The sequence below is a fragment of the Salvelinus sp. IW2-2015 genome, linkage group LG10 (genome assembly GCF_002910315.2).
Source record: "Salvelinus sp. IW2-2015 linkage group LG10, ASM291031v2, whole genome shotgun sequence".
NCBI lineage: Eukaryota > Metazoa > Chordata > Actinopteri > Salmoniformes > Salmonidae > Salvelinus > Salvelinus sp. IW2-2015.
This window is the reverse complement of record NC_036850.1, coordinates 12,583,954-12,606,547: the sequence shown is the minus strand read 5'-3', so window position 1 is coordinate 12,606,547 and position 22,594 is coordinate 12,583,954. Positions and strand designations below refer to the sequence as shown.

At 41.0% G+C, this 22,594-nt stretch overlaps 1 protein-coding gene and 1 long non-coding RNA gene across 2 annotated transcripts; both read right to left on the bottom strand.

The window, feature by feature from the left end:
* Nucleotides 1-4,284: 4,284 nt before the first annotated feature.
* Nucleotides 4,285-7,705, bottom strand: LOC139028282 (uncharacterized). The gene is made up of 7 exons (XR_011480464.1): nucleotides 7,136-7,705; nucleotides 6,551-6,969; nucleotides 6,240-6,268; nucleotides 6,016-6,039; nucleotides 5,368-5,393; nucleotides 5,187-5,229; nucleotides 4,285-4,638 (listed from the first exon to the last, which is right to left on the bottom strand). It is a non-coding gene; the product is annotated as an uncharacterized lncRNA (long non-coding RNA).
* A 2,490-nt stretch (nucleotides 7,706-10,195) lies between these two features.
* Nucleotides 10,196-21,520, bottom strand: chrna3 (cholinergic receptor, nicotinic, alpha 3). The gene is given in 10 exon segments (XM_023995356.2): nucleotides 10,196-12,813; nucleotides 12,917-13,885; nucleotides 13,887-14,038; nucleotides 14,041-14,091; nucleotides 14,094-14,135; nucleotides 14,138-14,169; nucleotides 14,754-14,863; nucleotides 17,432-17,476; nucleotides 20,143-20,282; nucleotides 21,253-21,520. Coding segments are annotated over 10 exon segments (1,707 nt in total). The 5' UTR covers nucleotides 21,293-21,520; the 3' UTR covers nucleotides 10,196-12,687.
* Between the last annotated feature and the right edge of the window lie 1,074 nt (nucleotides 21,521-22,594).

Below are 22,594 nucleotides of genomic sequence, written 5' to 3'. Positions count from 1 at the left end.
TCGCTCGCAGCATCTTCACAAGGTCCCTTTGCTGCACACGCCGTTCAGATTGAGTTTGCAACTTTTTCCCTGTCTGAGACCCAAACCAAGAAATACCAGTTTACAGTTACGCTCTAGGCATGGTGAAAGACGAATCAGAAACCACACCATGGACCACCGGCCGGTCAACCTGCTCAGGAAGTAGACGCGTTCTGTCTCCCTAGAGATGAACGTACTTTGGTGGGCGAGTGCAAATCAATCCCAGACACAAGCACAGGACCTGTGTGAAGATGCTGGAAGGAACAGTACAAAAGTATCTATTCCACAGATAAAAAAAACAAGTCCTATATCGACATAACCTGAAAGGCCGTCAGCAAGGAAGAAGCCACTGCTCCAAAACAGCCATTAAAAAGCCAGACTACGGTTTGCAACTGCACATGGGGACAAAGATCATACTTTTTGGAGATAATGTCCTCTGGTCGGATGAAACAAAAAATAGAACTGTTTGGCCATAATGACCTTCGTTATGTTAGGAGGAAAAGGGGGATGCTTGCAAGCCGAAGAACACCATCCAACCGTGAACACGGGTGTGGCAGCATCATGTTGTGGGGTGCTTTGCTGCAGGAGGGGACTGTGCACTTCACTAAAATGATGGCATCATGAAGGAGGAAAATTATGTGGATATATTGAAGCAACATCTCAAGACATCAGTCAGGATTAAAGCTTGGTTGAAATGGGTCTTCCAAATGGACAATGACTCAGTTACACCAAGCTCTGTCAGGAGGAATGGGCCAAAATTCACCCAATTTATTGTGGGAAGCTGTGGAAGGCTACCCGAAATGTTTGACCCAAGTTAAACAATTTAAAGGCAATGCTACCAATACTATTGAGTGTATGTAAACTTCTGACCCTCTGGAATGTGATGAAAGAAAGAAAAGCTGAAAGAAATCATTCCTCTCTACTATTATTCTGACATTCTCACATTCTTAAAATAAAGTGGGAACCTAAATGACCTAAGACACGAATTTTTACTTGGATTAAATGTCAGGAATGTGAAACTGAGTTTAAATGTATTTGGCTAAGGTGTATGATAAACTTCTGACTTCAACTGTATTGTATCCATATGTTCAATATTTCTAACAACGATAACATATCCAGAGAGTAAAAAGATCCTTACCCATCACTTGATGGAAAGTGAATTATCTCCTTTCTCTGTGCTTCAGAGAGTGGATATTGGGTTTTAGAGAACACACAGCTGAATTGCCACTCTGTTGGCTAGTTACACTTTTCATGGTGAAAAGGTATCATATGTTTCACATTTGTCCACATACACTGCAACCCATCCAAACACAAGTACACAAGTACCACTTCTGTTTTACCCTTACACCCAAATGTACTACATTTTACTATAGGTCACTGTACTCCGTTATTCTTGTTTCTGTCCCATAGATCTTTGCTGGAAAAATGTCCTTAACTAATATTTGAAAAAAGAAAAGTAGTGGCACATAGAACATGCATAACAGTACTTTTGTGTTCCATATTATATTGAAAAATATCATTCCAAAATCCCAGTGCTAGATGTGTCAAGCTTATAGAAGACATACCCAAATACTTGCAGCTGTAATTGCTGCAAAAGGTGGCTCTACAAGGTATTGGGGGTGCAAATATTCTGGGTAGCCATTTGATTAGCTGTTCAGGAGTCTTATTGCTTGGGGGTAGAAGCTGTTTAGAAGCCTCTTGGACCTAGACTTGGCGCTCCGGTACTGCTTGCCATGCGGTAGCAGAAAGAACAGGCTATGACTAGGGTGGATGGAGTCTTTAACAATAAATAGGGCATCCACTGACACCGGCTGGTATAAGGTCCTGGATGACAGGAAGCTTGCTCCCGGTGATGTGCTGGGCGTACAGACGGAAGAACAAAATCAATAGACGAATATCACAGCCAATCACAACACTAGTGGGTAAGTAATACTGTGAAACACTATCATTCCACTATTACTACAGATATATTATGAATATTTTCTGAAATTAAAATACGAAAATTGAACAACAAAAAACTTGTGTAGCACCTTTAAATTCGAATTAATCTTCAAAAATGTCAAAAACATACTACAACTTTTTTGGTTAACGATAACAACGTTAATGAAACAACATTGACATACCTTTTGCTTGGGCTATGGTCTCTTACAAGGAATAAATTGCAAAACGTGAAACAAATTGAAATTTAATATTGTTACAAAAATATGATAAAATAGGTTCATTATTTGAAATATACTCACACAGGATAAAGACTAACATGATCATGGTGTTAAAATTTTGTTTAAACATTAGATAACTCTCTCTACCCTAAAAGTATCTTAAATTGTGTGACTTTCTGGTCTGCATGACTCAKAACACAGACAGCAGGAAGATTTATAATTAAATATACAATATTTATTACTTGCCTGCCACCATACATTCATTTAACAAAATAAATTAAATTATGTACAGTTTATTGAACATTTTACCCACAACCACCCCAACCACAAYATCAAAGGCCTGATTGATATCGACAACAACCTAGTCTAGTAGGTTCAATGAACATTCATTATAATTGTGTCATGAGTGAGAAGCACAGGGAGATTTAGGCCTACTGTAGATTACATGTAAGAATTATCAAGAAAATWGTATTTTTATACTGTCAGTGCATCACTATTGTACTGTATGTCATCCAGGAAACATATCATTATATGTTTGGYCAGTAGTAACTAGCATACATTACAGTCAAAAGAAGTATCACCACAACAACTGAACTTATCAATCGGATTACATTGACCAGTCTCACATCACGTWCAGCCTCTTCATGGACCTCTTGATGAACCTCTTCTGAAGTGCAGAACAGATAGACATGTACATATTTACACAGAACTTGCCATATAGTCAATATTAACAATTGATTATCCATCCATATACAATACAAAGTATGTCRTACCTTCTCCATCCTTGTAGACCTGAATGATGACTAGATTGACACCTGTTGCGTTCACTTGACTGAGTTTTAGTTTTTCTATGGTGTACACACAYCTGTAKATGCCTGAGTCCTCTCGTTCAACATCCTTMATGGTGAAAATGGTGTCATCTTCACCTTTCTCCAGCTCTCTTACTCTCATTCCACTTCCATTCTTGCAAAGGTAAACATAGACCTTGCTCAACGGTTTRCTGGTGCCTGTAGTGCTGCACTTCACATCAACAGTCTTTCCTTCTCTCACGTGGGTACTAGCTCCAAAGAGCATTGCTGGGTAGATATTAGCTTCATCATTGAAGAGTGAAAAATACAATTTATGAATAAAAATGTAAGTCTCACAAGTTCCAATGTTCACAATGAATCTTCTCAGARATTAGCTAATAAAATGACAGATTTGACTATTTGTGTTTTAGAATMAAATGATGTAAGTGTACCTGTCTCTGCCAAGTTAACCAGTAAAGCTGCATTTAGAAACAAATACAGATAACAGTTGGTACACCCAGGTTGAATATTGACAATAAAATTAGACCAAATGTATGCTTTACCTTGATCAATACTGTGAAAATACTCACATATTATGAATAAGATAGGACTCATGGTGTGATCTTCAGCCTGTTGTGATGTTTTCACACATAACATACTGTGTCTATAACCATGTAGCTATGTGAATTATGGGAAACTGTATAGGACCAAATTAGAAGCGTCTAACCTTCATGCAAAGTTTCATCACAGAGCTGAGGCCTAGTCCTAGGCGCTCATTTGAAGAAACACATCAGTCCTCTGACCTCATCTTCATTGTTTATGGTTGTCACATCAGCAACATTGAAATGTGTCTGATACCGTGTAATTAATGATTAGCCTTGCAAGTGCCAGTCTATTTTCCTGATATAATTGTCCGTAGGTTGCAGTTGGACTATTCTATGTGGTACATCAGTGAATATGCAAATATAAATCCATATGTTAATGTGGTGTATTATTTATCACTGGGCTTTTAAGTTGCATAAAAGTAAAAAAAAAAAAAAAAATGTCTGTAAGATTCACATATTTAAGAATGGCTTATTTTAAACTACAATGTATCCTTGCATGTTTTAGAGGGGGACTGTAGAATGGGTGACAGCCTTACATTATTGGTTCGACCAAGTGAGCCCACAGTCTTCCTTGCTATCAAGGGTGATATTCTAAACTACTGTGCCAACTGAAACTGTGCCTATAAAATGATTGCATTTGTTTTCAGTTCCAATAAAGAAGTATACCACATTCCCAGTTTGAGAACATTGAAAAATATTTTTTTATGAGGGAGAATGCAATAGTATATCCAGCAATAATACTTAATGTGGTACTTCAAAATGACTCCAAAAAATGCTTATTACTTCCACTGAAGATATAATACAATGCACCGCAAATGTCAGGTCACAAAACAATTTGGCATCGTCGTCAACTTGGACATGCAGGGAGTAGTCCAACACAAGACACGCATTGAATACACAATACATAAAATACATAATTATAGATACTGTAAACCATGAAGTACACATGCAGTACWGCTTTGAAATAATGCAGATCTAATAATGATTAAGGCATGTATTGATGACGTCTTTTCTTCTTGCATGACTTGGCATACACAACCTCTGTATATGGGCCTTGATTTGCTGCATCTGTGGATGAAAAGTCCCCAWCATATTATATCCGGTCCAACAAATCCTTCGTCACATTAGATTACAGCTGTGTGTTTATTCTAATATCAGAAATATTTCAGTTTTCAGGATATAATAGCATCCAAGATGAGGTGGGACAATGACATTAAGACAATGATTAAATAGGTTTATCACAGAAGCATTGGGGAATTGGAGAGTGTTCGCCACAAGATACACTGCAGCTCTGAGGAGAAGGTCTCAAGTCTGTATTCTCTGCACAGAGGATATATACCCAGATCATGATGTAAACCATTCTTATCTTGGGTTGCTTTATGTGAAGTACAAAGAATAGCAAGAATGTGACTGAATGCATCTGTGGTTTCCTATGCAAAATACTTACGTGTCTAACCATCAGAAATTACACCATTGACATAGAAAGTGAGACAAGATATTTTGCATGGTCAGATAGATACCGTGAAACAAAACCTGACTCGTTCTGCCTGACGTATGGAAATCCCCAAAAGTACACCTAACTTACTATTATTACTATTTCAAAATATTGAACTCACCTCGAATACGTGCTATAACGTGTTTAATTTTCCGTGTGTCAACCTGAAATATAAAATTACAAAAGGTGTGGAAAAGTAAAAGAGGAAGAAATTGAGTGTAGACCTGTAAGCCTCTATGACCAAGAGTCAACATAAACATTAGTTATCATTAGTCAAAGCTCATTTGGAACTCACAGCTCACCAGAATATCTTGGTACGTGATATCCACTGTTTCGGAGATAAGAAGATGGAAGTTAAATATATTTAATTAAAACATGTTATTTAGCAAAAAAAATCACCCAAGGCCCTGAAGTCAGTTACATCACCATTTACCCAGTACTGTAAATGTCACAATATAATCATTGCATTTCTATGGAGCTTCATAATATCTAAGCATTTCTCACCCATGTCATGTTTTGTACCAATCTCATCACCTCATTAGAAGATGTTAAGATGTTCATTATTGTCACTCAAGGCGTGGCATATTATTTCAGTCATGACCATTTACCCAGTATCAGAAAAACATACCTAAACATACCTTAAATTTTAAATGATCATTATTATCATAATTTTTTTAAACGTCATTATCTAAGCATTTCTCACCCAAATGTTGGTATCTTGTATCACATGTTCGGGAGATTAGAAAATGAAATATCTAATGTTCTTATTAAAGCAATGTACTGTATTTAAATAACCTTTTTTTATTCAAGATGCTAAAAATATCTATATATTTTTTTATTTACATTTACCCAGTGTTGCAAATGTAAGAATGAAAAAACATACCTATTTTTATTTGACATCATAATTCGTAAATGTTTGTGCAGCATCATATTATCTTAACATTTCTCACCCACATCCTGGTACTCCTCCCCACCTGTTTGGGGGTTAAGAAGACTACAATTATATTTTAAAATAATAAATATACACTCCTGTTTTAACACAAGGCACTGAAACAAATTTCATGACCATTTACTTACTATCAGCATGGTTAGTATTTTAAAACACACTTATATTTAATTTAAAGCATAGTTAATGCAGCTAACTATTATCCAAACTAAATAAATATTATCTTACCGGCCACACTGTCATAGGCAAATTCATCACTGACAAATAAACAAGATACATTGGTTGTGGTTATTAGATTGTCATATTCCGTTAAATATTAATCTTATTCATACACACCTTTATATAGATGCAGCACACTTTGCATTATTGCTTGTGTACTTAAGTAATGTAACACCTTTGTGTTTCTCCATTGCTTCATTACAGTATAAATACAGAATGTAGTCTGTGACAGTTCTATTCAAAGAAACTAATACAAATAGATACAATGGAAGAATTTTCATAAAATAAAATAAAATGTCAAAGATACATGATTTTCCTACCTGGATTTTTCCTCCACATTTGACGTTCCGTCTAAGACAAAGAAATATCCCAGAATGGGAAATAAATGTTTGTTAATAGAACAATAGTTTTATCGGTGAGAGCTTAAAAAACACATGTACCATCACCCTCCCCAGTCAGTGGCACAAAAATGAAATGTAACATTATTGATTAAATTAAGTTAACTATTATAACAATGACATTAGAAAAGCTCCAGACAATTCATTCAATCCAGATATGGGAATGTATTAGTTTGATAAACATTATTCTATATGAATTAGACCAGGGTATCCAGAGTAATGTCCATGTTAAYTGGCCTGACCTTGTTTWATGAACAGCCACCATATGCCCACTATCAGTGATAAGATCAGAAGAAAACAGATGCAGAACACAACCGGTGTGATTAAGTGACTCCAGGACACTGGAAAGCAGAACAGACATGTCGTTATACATCTCATTTCCATAGTAACAACGTACTGCAACCATGAACCATCAACAATGACTTTCTAATAACACAACTAGTTACGTATGAAGTGACTATATTATTTAAATATAGAAGTATTTAGAGAAACACCATACATTCTTACCATCAACCTGTAGAAATACTGCATTATTTCCATATAATGTTCTGTGTTTATCTTTGAGGGTTTTTGATTGCAGGTCAAGCACACAACTGTAGTTGCCTGTGTCACTCTTTAAAAAACGTTTCATCGTAAACGTTGCCTCCATGCTCTTCACGTCAAACACCTGGATCTGAACAACAGAGCCATACTTGCAGAGGTAAGAGTGAACTAAGTCACTGGTCTTTTTTGTTTMYAAACTGGGGTCTGAAATAGTACACTTAAACTCCACACCATCTCCCTTTCTCACAGTTCTTGAGCCTGCAAGTGATATGTCTGCAGGGAGTATACGGTCTGTATGAGKAGGAAGAGACAGGAATCAGTTAAGGTGTAAAATACGTTTGCAGCCACATTGAAATATACTTGTATCAAAAACATTGAAAAGGATAGTATATCCATATACACTGAGTGTACAAAACATTAAGGACACCTGCTCTTTCCATGACATAGACTGACRAGGTGAATCCAGGTGAAAGCTATGATCCCTCATTGATGTCACTTGTTAAATCCACTTCAATCAGTGTAGATYAAAGGGAGGAGACAGGMTAAAGAAGGATTTTTAAGCCTTGTGACAATTCAGACATGGATTGTGTATGTGTGCCATTCAGAGGGTGAATGGGCAATACAAAATATTTAAGAGCCTTTGAAAGGGTTATGGTAGTAGGTACCAGGCACACCGGTTTGAGTGAGTCAAGAACTGCAACACTGCTGAGTTTTTCACACTCAACAGTTTTTCGTGTGTATCAAGAATGGTGCACCACCCAAAGGACATCCAGGCAACTTGACACAATTGTGGGAAGCATTGGAGTCAACATGGGCCAGCATCCCTGTGGAATGTTTCGACACCTTATAGAGTCCATGCCCAGACGAAGTGAGGCTATTCTGAGGGCAAGGGGTGTGCAACTCAATACTAGGAAGGTGTTCCTAATGTTTTGTACACTTAGTGTGTGTCAAATAATGTCTAACAGCAATGACCTATCCAGACAGTAAAKATATCCTTACRCATCACCTGGATGGAAAGATAATTATCTCCTTTTCCCTGCACTTCAGAGAATGGAAACTGGGTTTTAGAGAACACACAGCTGTAATTGCCAGTCTGTTGGCCAGTAACACTTTTCYTGGTGAAAKGGGTGTCTTCTTGTATAGTTTTCTTCTGATCCACTGCAACCCCGTTAATGCACAAGTAAACATATGCCACTTTAWCTTCCTTGCCCCCATGTGTACTACATTTTACCACGAGGTCACTTCCCTCCATTATTGTTCCTGTAGTAGTCCTATAGATCTTTGCTGGAAAAATCTTCTTGGCTAATATTTGAGAAAATAAAAAGTATTTGGGGCATAAAATATCTGCAATATGTAAATAATTTATGTGTAGAGTATCATATTGTAATTATCTAAATGAGAATTCAATCATCTTCAATAATGAATGGACTTTGACCTGCCTGTGGTTTGGACCATGGCCTCTCTTGACAAGGCACCTTAGAAAAGAAAATACATTCAAAAAATACAACATCGACTAATTTAAATAGCAAAATGGAAAATACATTTGAATTCAATTAAAACTAAATCAATATCAGGTTAATTTTCATAAATATACTCACACAGGATGAGGATGAAAATGATCATTGTGTTCAAGTCTTGTTGAAACACTTGTTGGTCGACTCGTTCTACCTTGTGTCATGACATTGCCCTGTTGGTGAGGTTTATGACACCCATAAATAGCCTCCCCCCTTTCTCTCTCTACTCTACAGATTGGACTCTTAGAAAGCCCTTTCTTAACATCAAAAGGGTGGGGAACAGAAGCATATTTTGGTAATCCAACCAGTTGAAATTATCTGTTGATACTTAAAGGATATGATGTCAGATCAGTTGTCGTCTGAGACATTATTACTAATGATAGGATGACATAAACTGTATCTTGGAAAGTCTACACATTCTAGTTATGAGATTCGCATGGAATTGTTGTGCAATTTAAATGTTTAAATATGAAACTATTTGTGAAAAGATTAAATGTAATTTTAGCTTCTAAATMAGAGAATTGTTTTCATAAGTGAACTATGCTCACTCAGTGGCCCRGCCCATGTGAACAGACATTGGTTGTGAATGATGTGAGGACTGCTGTACATACGTTTAAAAGGGCTAATATCAACTACAGAACTAAGCCAAGCTCTGGTTGTGAATGGTTGAACGACTACAACCTAACGAAATTAACATTGTGTTCCCGGGGACATGAGGACTGATGTCCATACGTTTAGAAGGGCGAATTTCAACGTYGAGGTGATGATTGACACGCTGGAAGGATGAATTTCGACTATACCAGCCAGAATATAGCATGAGCTTATAGTATGGCAACTGGTATGAACTTTGAARTCTTATTCACTAAAGAAGTGATACATCCTAGACGTCGAGTTAGCAGCAGCAGCTGTAAATGTGTGCTAGGAAAGGACAGACAATCTCTTCAGAAAGACAGGGTACTACAACGTATCCGTTCTACCACACGACGACGGTACTACAACGTATTRGTTCTACCACAAGACATATTCTTCAAAGGACAAGGGAGATCTCTGCTGGGCAACCCAGCCTTCCATCTACGACCAATCAATCGAAGCGCAGCTCAGAGTAAATATTTCCTGCATTTTCCTTTTCCAAATGGGCGCTTATTTAGAATGCATARGATTCTGTATTTACGATAGCATAGCTTCATGAGGTCCGATAGAGACCCAATCCTTTTGTTCCTTAGTCTTCCCGCGCTTTCATTCAAACCCAACCCTCTTTCTTTGTGTAACCAGCRGTCATATCGGTTCTGTCCACTAGGGACGTTTTCTTGTATGACATAATTAGTAATCAATGTATGATCTATCCTGTGTATATGTAATTCTGTGTGATTATTTAGTAAATAAATAATTAAACCAAAATTTGTATTGCTGATTCAACTTGTTAGCCAGGGTTRGTGAAGATAACCAATAATTTTACGATTTTCAGATGAGACTGAATAAGGTGACGATTAACAATTGACTGCTATTGATATAAAAGATTACCAGGTCTTTAAGAGTTTATTCGGAAGACAACAGCTCTATAGACATTCTTCCGTGGTGCCCCGATTTCCTAGTTAATTACATTTACATGATTAGTTTAATCAGGTAATATTAATTGCAGAGAAATTATTTTATAAAATAGCATGTCATATCACTTAATCCGGCATAGCAAAGACACAACACTTGTGTATTTGTGGTATGGACCTGAAACTAGATGGGGATCTTTTTATTTGAGACATCTTAACTGAGAATAGTGAATACGAATGATGTCATTTCCTGTATTTGTAGGACTGTAGCWGCTAGAAGATATGTTTGCACCACAGACCTGGAGGATGATATGTATTATTTAACATTGACCATGCATAACTCAAAAGATCAACAGGTGCATGGAATCAATGATGTCAACTTGCTCTCTTCTCAAGTTTCTCATGCTTTCTTCTCAAATGAAAGTATGCGAAATGATATCATACGGACAAAAACAATGGGACGATTCTTAAGTGTGACCGACAGGGACAGAACGCGGGTCACCTGCATGCAATGCAACTCTTCAGGTCTCAGACAAGGTTACTCATCACACGAGTGTGGTCATGGAACCATCTCTGTTCCATAAATGCACTCAACCCCCCACAACCTTCAGTCTTTAATACTGTGTCTGTTACAGATCTCCCCCTCGGATAACTAGTTCACTTAAATGAGCCCTGAGTGAGCTTTAATTCAATTAATTAGCAGAGGGAATGTTATCAGAAGTTATGGAGTACTACAGTATGTAACTGTGCTTCCTGGCTAACATCCAGTTAAGATTCACAGTGACAATCTGATTACAGTTTACTGACTACAACATACAGCAACAGAAACAACATCCAGAGATTCCAGGTCCGCCTAAATGTAGGATTGAAATGCTCCCCAAAAATCCTCTTTCAAATGTATCACTCTATCATAGATACCACAGGCCATAGATATATATAACTCCTAACTGTGAATTTCCTCCTCTTGTACACCAAACTGGTTTTTGAATGATGGTACAACACAATAAGAGATCTCAACCACATCCTCCTTATTAACAGAGAGTATAAGTAGTGTCAAGTTAAAGCAGGAGAAATGCTCTTTGGCATAGCGGTAGGATGGTGAGATAAAGACCGTAGCCCAGGCCCCAGACTAATGATGTACTTCATCACCAGGTCTCCATATTGATTGTGATCCAATAAAGCTGAAGGGGGCCCGGGGCAGAGAGGGGAGGCAGGCAGGGAGCTAGAGAGGCAGGGATGGGAGGCAGGCTGGGAGGCACCGAGGATGTAATCCAACCTCTACATGGCCTTGCTGCTACTGATAATCACATCTACATCCTGCCTGCCAGCTGGACCTCCAAACTCAATTTTCATAAGGGAGAGAAATATCGATTTGGGAATGCAATGAGTTTACAGGTAGGTTAGCATGTGTTCACTCCTCTTCAGAAGTCACTTCATCCAATGACCATGGATCATGGCAGACAGACGTTTCTGTTGAAAGAGCCTTTGGAGAGCTGTTTTCAAAGTCGTCCAAATGGAGCGCTTCGCCAAACCAAATTAAAAACGCAAAATGAAGACACAAAATCTTGTGTCTTTGATTGCAGACATATGGTAGTGACCACTGGATCATATTGCTGTCACTTGTAGTAGCAGATAATAACCACATGGTGTCACCCCTCACAGCACAATGAAAAGCATTTCAGGTCACTTTCAGAGTTTTTCCACATTCACCCACATGGTGTAATAAAGTTACCCATCTTGCATCATAGCCATTTAATGTTCACCAGTTTGTGATTTCTATGAATAGCTTATCCGTATATTATGTGACACTGTGGTTCATTGAAATCTTAATGAGCATTAGAATCAGATTTGAATGGTACTGTATAGCTGTAAATAAGAACACACAGTAAGTTTATAGAAGACATGAATATTTCACAAATAAACAAGGTCAAAATGACCCAGTGATGTTCAACATTTGAAAACATGATATGAATTCAATAAGCTGTGATATTGACTTGAGATACTTGTGTACTTTTGGAAAGCCCCTTTAAGCAGTCATTGCTATGTACATGTTTGGGATCCTTAGGTCCAATAGATGTTCCTTTAGCCACGGTCCTTTTGTTGACGATAGTGTGTTTCTTTGTGCCAGTCATAATCAAGTGACACTATGATGAAGTCATTTACACAGAGCAAACATAAGGGAATGGGTAGGCAGCAGTACAGAGTTATACGTTGCCATTTTTTCAGTCTGGTCCTTAGCAACTAAGAGATCAATACTACACCACACTTGAGCAATCAGAAACATATCTACATACAAAGAAGTGACATGGAACAGCTGGCAGCAGCTTGCCTTCCTCCATAATCTGGTTCCCTTCCGTTCACAGTATTGGTTCGTCTCAGCTTCTTTGGTCTGCATCACTGGGTGACACACAAAGTGACTGTATATGTATGATGTGTAATTGCTGTGTGTATGAGTGGGTCACATATCGAACAATAGGAGGGGCTGGATAAAGAGCCCAGCGGTCCCCAGGATACACACCAAGATGAACACCCACAGGAATATCCTGTCGATCACCATGGCAACATACTTCCAGTCGTCCTGGACCTGAAAGACAGTTGTCAGAGACACTAAACGGTAGATATAGACCTTGAAGATTTTCTTAGCTATTGTGAATGATATACATGTTATACTGTACGTCTCGACTTACCTCCTTGGCTTCGTTCTGTATTCTCATGTTTTCGGCGATGTACTTGACACTTTCCATGGCCTCCCTGACCTCGGGTGAGAAGTGAGGGGACAGGGTCATCAGCCTGCCATCCAGAGACTCTGAGCTGGAGCAGGAGCTTCCACCACCTCCACAGACCCCCCCAATCCCAGCAGCCCCTCCTCCACTGAAGGTCCCGATGCTCCCCACCCCGCCACCCCCTCCTCCCGTCTCAGTGGGCAGCTTGGTGGACCTCTGGCGCCAGCAGCAGTTGCAGCGGCCCTCGCGACACAGGAAGCTGGAGCCCGCATTGACTGAGTCACCACCACCACCACCAAGGCTAAGGTTATTGAGGTTGGTGAGCTCCGTGCTGATGAAGAGGCGCTGTCGCTGGGCCAGGCTCGGGAGCACACTGGCAGCCACGGTGGAGACCAGGGCCTGGGGCTTCTGCTGCCCCTGCAGGGTGCCTGTGGTGTGGACCACACAGGGCCGCGAGGCTGGGGGAATCAGCTGCTGAACCACCCCACCAGGCTCAGGCAGCCTCTCAGGGTCCCTCTCCGGCCGGGTCATGAACATGACCCTGGGTAGAAGCCCCAGGAAGACGCTGCGCACCCAGCACGGCATGGTGTGGGTCTTGGGCGTGCGGTAGTGCACGTTCAGCACGAACACAGTGATGACAATGGAGAGGGTGACGAAGATCATGGTGAAGAGGAGGTACTCCCCGATGAGGGGGATGACCAGCGACGTAGACGGGATGGTTTCGGTGATGACCAGGAGGAACACAGTGAGAGAGAGGAGGACGGAGATACATAGAGTGATCTTCTCCCCACAGTCAGAAGGCAGGTAGAAGACCAGCACAGTGAGAAAGGAGATGAGCAGACAGGGGATGATCATGTTGATGGTGTAGAAGAGAGGCAGCCGTCTGATGTACAGGGAGTAGGTGATGTCTGTGTAGATCTCCTCACAGCAGTTAGTACTTGATGTCGTGTTTGTAACCCGGGGCGTTGATGATCGTCCACTCGCCACTCTCCCAGAAGTCATGGAGGTTGATGGTGGACCCAATCAGAACTAGGTCTATCTTGGCCTTGTCGTACGTCCAGGAGCCAAACTTCATGGTGCAGTTTTGTAGTCAAAGGGGAAGTAGGTGACGTCAATCTTGCAAGAGCTCTTGAAGATGGCGGAGGGATCCAGGTCACATCCCCATTGTAGCGAAGTAGGGCCTGGTCTTATCATCCACCTGGAAATCTCCTACTGCACTGTGGCACAGAGAGAGAGAGGGAAGGGGGGAGAGAGACAGAGAGAGAATGAGAGGAGAGAGAGAGATGACAGACAGAGAGCAGAGAGAGAAGCAGAGAGAGGGAAAGACAGATAGAACAGACAGAGAGAGACAGAGAGAGGGAAAGACAATGACGAGAGGAGGAAAGGGAACAAGTAAGACAGACAGAGAGAGACAGAGAGAGGGAAAGACAGATAGACAGACAGAGAGAGACAGAGAGAGGGAAAGACAGATAGACAGACAGAGAGACAACAGGGAAGGAGGAGGGTGGATGAGTCATTGAAGATTACACTGGAAGGATGTAATATAAACAACGGACTATTGTCCCTCAGCTAAATGAATCAGAAAGAAGCCCTGAGGCTCCATCATTTGATAACACTGTCTGATAGACTTTACATGCACGTCATTATAAATAATCTACAGTATATGAGGGCCTTACATAAGAAATGAGTGTCATGTCCTGGTTTTGGATAATCTACTCAGTCATTTCAATGTCAAAGAAGAGATCCTTGAACTCAGTTATGCACGGTACATATTATTATTGCAATTGCATGTTTAACTCACTTATTGTACAGCACGATATCTGGCTTCCATATCCTGCTGGAAGGCACTCGAATGAACTCCACTCCTCCAAAGTCTTTGGGATCCCACCTCAGTTTGTAGTCATTCCAGATCTGAAGAGGTTGTAGGTTGTCTCATATCATTAGATACAACTCTTTTATAAAACCCACACACATTTCAAATTCTACGTTCTATATGTTTGATCCATTGACCGTTAACGGATGGCCACGGTTTTTGAACCAAATATCCACATCTGTGCTTAACCCTCATTCATCTTATACATGACCCATCTGCTTGTCAACATACCTCGTATAAGGGACCGTGTGTATATGGTAACAACCCAGTCACATGTCAATACAGCCGAGCCAATCACAAGAGGGTTGTGAAGAACCACTTAATTGAAAAACGTGGCCATCCGTTAATTGAATGGTTAATTAGATGAAACAGTAGCTTTAGACCTGAAGGTCATATGTCAAGTCTCAGGAGAGACACAACCTCTGTGCTGTAGGACTGTGTCACTTACATATTCTCCCTCTTAGGTCATAAGAAAGACATAACTCTTTCATCTAATTAACCATTCAATTAACGGACGCCATATACACACGGTCCCTTATACTAGGTGTGTTGACAAACAGATGGTCATGTATAAGATGAATGAGGGTTAAGCACAGATGTGGATATTTGGTTCAGATTTTTATAGATCTGGAAACCAGTTCCGGTTCATTTCCCTCAGAATGAGCTCATCTCAGCGTGTATCACGACAATATCAGCAGCACCAGGTGGGGTCAACCATGTGACAAAACCAGCAAGCCATGCAACAGTACAGTCCCTTGTATTCTCTGTAGCCCTACAACATGTGATCATATACTGTGCCGTATCTCTGGATAGAAATGTAACCCAGTCATGGCATATCATCCTCGGACGATAGAATGTAACCCAGTCATGGCACATTCATCTCTGGATAGAAATGTAACCCAGTCATGGCACATCATCTCTGGATAGAAATGTAACCCAGTCATGGCACATCATCTCTGGATAGAAATGTAACCCAGTCATGGCACATCATCTCTGGATAGAAATGTAACCCAGTCATGGCACATCACCTGGATAGAAATGTAACCCAGTCATGGCACATCATCTCTAGATAGAAATGTAACCCAGTCATGGCACATCATCTCTGGATAGAAATGTAACCCAGTCATGGCACATCATCTCTGGATAGAAATGTAACCCAGTCATGGCACATCATCTCTGGATAGAAATGTAACCCAGTCATGGCACATCATCTCTGGATAGAAATGTAACCCAGTCATAGCACATCATCTCTGGATAGAAATGTTAACCCAGTCATAGCACATCATCTCTGGATAGAAATGTAACCCAGTCATGGCACACATCTCTGGATAGAAATGTAACCCAGTCATGGCACATCACTCTGGATAAAATGTAACCCAGTCATGGCAATCATCTCTGGATAGAAATAACCCAGTCATGGCACATCATCTCTGGATAGAAATGTAACCCAGTCATGGCACATCATCTCTAGATAGAAATGTAACCCAGTCATGGCACATCATCTCTAGATAGAAATTTAACCCAGTCATGGCACATCATCTCTAGATAGAAATGTAACCCAGTCATGGCACATCATCTCTGTAGATAGAAATTTAACCCATCATGGCACATCATCTCTGATAGAAATGTAACCCAGTCATGGCACATCATCTCTGGATAGAAATTTAACCCAGTCATAGCACATCATCTCTGGATAGAAATTAACCAGTCATGGCACATCATCTCTAGATAGAAATTTAACCCAGTCATAGCACATCACTCTGGATAGAAAGTAACCCAGTCATGGCACATCATCTCTAGATAGAAATGTAACCCAGTCATAGCACATCATCTCTGGAAGAAATGTAACCCAGTCATGGCACATCGTCTCTGGATAGAAATGTTAACCCAGTCATGGCACATCATCTCTGGATAGATATGTAACCCAGTCATGGCACATCATCTCGGATAGATAATGTAACCCAGTCATGGCACATCGTCTCTGGATAGAAATGTAACCCAGTCATGGCACATCGTCTCTGGATAGAAATGTAACCCAGTCATGGCACATCATCTCTGGATAGAAATGTAACCCAGTCATGGCACATCGTCTCTGGATAGATATGTAACCCAGTCATAGCATATCATCTCTGCATATCATCTCTGGATAGAAATGTAACCCAGTCATAGCAGGGTAAATCTATGGCTCATAAACCTCTGTCAGAAGGTTAATATCCGGAGGGTTAAAATAATTTTCCTGATGAATAATGTAAGATATCATTATGGCCTCCAGGAATCATGTATGATAGTTTATTTTTTTTATTTAACTAGGCAAGACAGTAAGAACAAATTCTTATTTACAATGACGGTCTACCTCGGCCAAACCCTAACCGGGACGACACTGGGCCAATTGTGCGCCACCCTATGGGACTCCCAATCACAGCTGGTTGTGATACAGCCTGGAATCGAACCAGGGTCTGTAGTGACACCTCTAGCACTGGGATGCAGTGCCTTAGACCGCTGCGCCACTCGGGAGCCCAGTAGGTCAGGTAGATGTAGTGGAGTGATTTGTTTAAACAGTAATTCATATACACATACAGTAGAAGATGGATGAAGATTGTACTTACATGTCTCAGCCACAGGTTTGTCTCCATAATCTGGTTAACTTCATCCTGAGAAACAGAAAAGAAGAATTTACTCTCAGAAGGACAAGTTGACCAGAGGCAAAATGCAGGGGTTCATGAACTGTAGGAATATTTCAGAGTTAGAAAGGGGGCACGCTGTCAGGAGCAATCATCTTCCGTACAGGATGGCAGGGGGAACAGAGGGTTCTGTCCTGGGTCTAACCCTGGCTGGAGTTACACAGGGAGGAGGACACTGCACTGAGAGGAGAGGAACACCTGGGTCCTCCAGCCCAGAGGCATGCTTGTCTGCAGGCTGTCTCTCACGATGTGCTAGTTAGGGCCTGACACTGTCTCAGCTCAGGTGGAAGGGAAGAGGGGAGTATGGAAAAAGAAAGAAACAGAGAAAGAAGGAGAGAGAGGGAGATTCTCAATTTGGCAAAAGTCTGTCCTTTCCTCAACTCCTCTGTCCTCCTCTCCTCCATGACCCAGAAACCGATAAATGGTTGAGTGGTCGAGGAGTGTCAATTCGTTAGTAGGCGAACGGAGAAGTGTCATCCACTCCTCGATATCCTCCTCTCACAGAGGTATCCTTTTGGTGGCTAGCGTGGAAGTGTTTTTGAATCTATGACACACCCTTTGAATCAGCTGTTGTTTTTTACAAGGAGAAAAGTATGGACACATTTAAAAATTATATGTTACTTAAATACTTATCTATAAAATGTTTTCAACAGCCAGCTTAATTTGTTTTTGGTACTTTACACATTTATTTTGGGATTCCACCACCGTAAACATATTTTTCCTGAGTGGAGAAGGAGAGTCTCATTTCATACAAGCGTATTTGTTTCCAAGTTTCCTCTCCTCACCTCCGCTCCTCAATTACCTTTGTGGACGGAGGATAGGAGGCGAACAAAAACAATTTAGATTTTCCCAGACAGCCAGACAGACAGCCACAGACAAACCAACAGACCAACATACTGACAGAACCCAGCTCATAATATTAACCATTCATGTGTCCTGATGAGCTCCCAGGAGACACTCCAGGTGTTGGCTCTAAGACGAGGAAGACTGCTGCAGGTCGATACAGTACAGGGGGTTCTAGGGTTGCAGAACTAGGCCAGCCCTGTATGTCCCTCCAGGCAGACTGAGGAACCATTATTTAAATGAGAGATTATGTCTGAGCCACCTGGAAGAATGGGCGCTTTAAATAAGCTAATAGTCCAGCTATAAGCAGGCTGAAGTATCCCAGTTGTAGAGGGGTTGGAAGAGCGTGAGGTGTGGGGAGGAAATTATCGTCATCCATCAAAACAGGAAGCTCTTCTGTGCTGTTAAATGGGCTGAGGTCAGGGAAATATGAGAAATACTCTATCTCTGTGTCATGTTCTGTAAAGAGAGGTTCTGGATTGGAGCCCAGTTCCTCCAAAAGAAAGCTGTACAGAGGACATTTACTGAAATGGAATAGACTCATAGTGGCCGTGTTTTATTCAACATTTAACGAGAACCTGCTCACAATGTGGAACCATAATAATCACAGATCATGACAAGACATGGATAAGTGCTCCTGAACTGAATGTACCTAGCTTCTATCTGTCACAGTAATCACACAGGTTATTCCAATGGTAGTTGTATAAGGCCTGATGTAGCACAAAGTGGCGCAAATGTGTTTTTTTTAATGTTATAAAGTATACACAGGGAGTAAGTTCCTGAGTGATTTTATGTGGCAATACCCAGCACATCAAGATCCCTGTTACATAAGGGTCCAGACAGTATTGTGGTATAATAATAAATCTGTTCATTTATGAATGACGCCCTTCTTCCCTCCCCTTTTAAGTGTAATTAAAGTCATCCACTTTGGGGCAGTTTGAGGCTGGTGAAACAGCTGCCGCTCACCTCGTCAAATCTCCTCACAGAGAGCCCCGGCCAAAACCAGGCATTAAAACCAAGGGCACTCATGCGAAGTGGCAGTGATTGAGCGAAAGGGGCTGCCTGCTCAGAGATGGGAGGAGTGAGGGAATCAGAGAGCTGACATTTCCCATCTTCTCTTAACCAATCATACACCCACGCAGCCGTTCACTGTGACAGGCTCCGTTGGGTCCGGGCTCAGGCTGATATCCCCCACTGGCCCCAGAGAGTCTCATTTACAGCAGGGCACATCTCAGGTTTCCTGGATAGAACCCAAAACATGCCAAACTCTTCACTTTGGTGTGTCATATGAGACCATACACATATAGTTGAGTTGAGACCCATCCATCCACACACAGCTGCTCTCAACATGGGCTTTCATCACCCTGAATCAATGCATATTAATTTAAGAGAATGCACAGAGGCTCTGTGCTCAATATGTTATTTATGGAATGATTTGTTTCTCCCTGTCAGAGCCTGGCCTCTCAAAGTCTGTACTGTGTGATATACGCTCCACTGTCCGAGAGTGGAACTCTCAAACACCAGGGAGACATACAGCACAGCAGCACAGCAGAGGCACTAAGGACGCAGAGTCCCCATCTCTCTCTCTCTCTCTCTCGCACTCTCTCTCTCTCACACACACACACACACACACCCACACCACACACACACACACACACACACACACACACACACACACACACACACACACACACACACACACACACACACACACACACTCTCTCTTCTCCTCTCTCTCTCACACACACACCACACCACAACACACACACACACACGCTCACACACACACTCACCACTTTGACCAGCTGGGACATGGACACCTCAAACTGCACAATAACTGGGTCAGACACATTCTCCACTGGGCGGATGTACTGATTGTAGCTGGAGAATATCACTGAGAACAACCTGTGTTCTGCCTCAGAGCAGGAGCCTCCTGAATAAGAAAGGTGGGGATGGAGGGTTAGACACAGACAACATCAGTTAAACTTTAAGGTAAAGCACCTTTTGTAGCCTATGGTGATGGAGTGGACAAGTCCATCTTTCAGTATTCTTGTTGTAGAGTAGACTGATCCTGAGTGACTAAATCTTTTGGACTTATTTGGTGTTCTCCTTAGCCAATGACACTCCCTCAATTGTCCCTATTTTCTAACTATATACTATATTTTCGTCCCTGGGTCAATTCAACAGGTAGGTTAGTTTATTCGTTTCAGTTCGACTGCTTTTTCCCGCTTAGATTGCCGAGCAGGGAGATTGGCATTATTTTCTTTGAAGTTCAGATGTCATACAGTAAGTAGCCTAATACAATTGACTCAGACAGTAGGCTACCTTGGAATCAAAGAAATCACACATCTGAGTGAACGAAGATTGACATCAAGTGTCAGCAACATGCTTTCCTTTTCAATAAACGAAATAAATGTACAACCATTTATTAACGGTTCATATACAATGAATGGCACGTACAGTTTAAAATAAAAAATAGGTGCGACAAATATCTGGGAATGGTTTATAACATTGCCGTCCGTCTTTGCTGAAAGTATTAGGCTATAGCCCATAAAGAACGAAACATCAGTTCTCCAGATTTTGAGGTTCACTAAAAACATGAGGAAACCACACAAATTAGACATTTACTTCGTAATGACATCCACGACAACAAATGTAAAAAAAAAAAACAATAGGCCTATAACTATAACATAAAATGTAATTTATATTAATTGTGGGCTTTCTAGGCGTTCCAAGTATAGGCTATCCATGAAAGAATATTCAGTTTTATCATTGTCATTATTGGCCAGCATTATGTTCAGTATCTGATATTACTTGAATTGAATACAGTATGATATGAATTGAATACAGCATTAAAGCAACAAGTAGATGGCTCATATCAAGTTGAACTGTACGCTACTCACCCGACAAAATAGAAAAAAATAAGAAAAAATGGGCGTTCATTGTTAAGGATTGCAGAAAATGAATCCTCAATCTATCAGGACACCGAGGCAAAAGAAGAGAGAAAGTGGGAAGTGGGAGTAATGAAAGCGCGCGGTGCCGACAAGCCGCTACAGACGTTGGGAAGCAAACTGCGCGCGGGTTGAGGGACGGATGCAGGAGAGGGAGGGTGCGAAAACAGGGTAGTCAATCATAACGTCGCCACTTTAACCCCCACAGCCGGGTAGTTTCAGGAATTGGAGTCACCTCGCACCAGACTGCTTTCACAGTCGGCGTTTGTATATACTGTATGTATCACTAATAACGAACGTCATGTATTTGATTTCTGGCCTAGGCCTATAGAATGCAGTCTATCAACTCAACAGAATCGATAACTCATCGTTCAATTCTATTTGGGTGGGGCTAGGAGACTATATGGATGGGGCTAGGAGACTTTATGGATGGGGGTATGAGGACGTTACTGGAGTTCAGTTCCCAAATTCAAACGAAATTCCTTGTTCAAATCAAATTTATTTATATAGCCCTTACATCAGCTGATATATCAAAGTGCTGTACAGAAACCCAGACTAAACCCCAAACAGCAAGCAATGCAAGAGTAGAAGCACGGTGGCTTGTTGACATTGAATCAATGATTCGTTCAGATGTATGAAAGTGGCTGGAAATACCTGGCTGACTTGGTGTAGACTGTTGTACAATGTAAAGTGGCACACTATGTGAGTGTTAGAACTGAGGGCAAAAGTACAGTCTCTCGGGTTTCAAAGGCGAGACCGCTTCAATTCACGCGAAGCAAGAGTTCATCGCCATGGATAGAGGTATACTGTTGCGCCATTCAGTCATCGACGACTTGTGGTAACTGGTAACGTTTTACGTGCATGATACAATATACTATTGTTCTTCAAGTCACAATGGACAGAAGTAGAGGCAGGAAAAAGGTTAAACAGCAGCGTTACGATAAAACACTTACAACGCACCAATGTGTTTTACAGTGTGTGTGCAAGGTATTCAAGCAAAATCGCATTAAAGGAAAAATATAATAGTTCCAAGAGAGGTCATCCACTGAGTCTGAAAGATGCTCTCAACTGCACTCACACCACACTAAAGCTCACACAAAGCCCAGGCCAGGCACCCCCACCCCCCTCTTGACAAGCAGCCTTCACATACCTCATATCAGAGCTAGACTTCCATTAACCTGGAGCCCCCTTTTAATGTATTACTTTGGATGCAGCTTTAAACTATCAATCCACTTTCATTAAGAGTACGAATCCTGCCTATTACCAAGGTCTCTCCTAAGGTATGACAAAAATA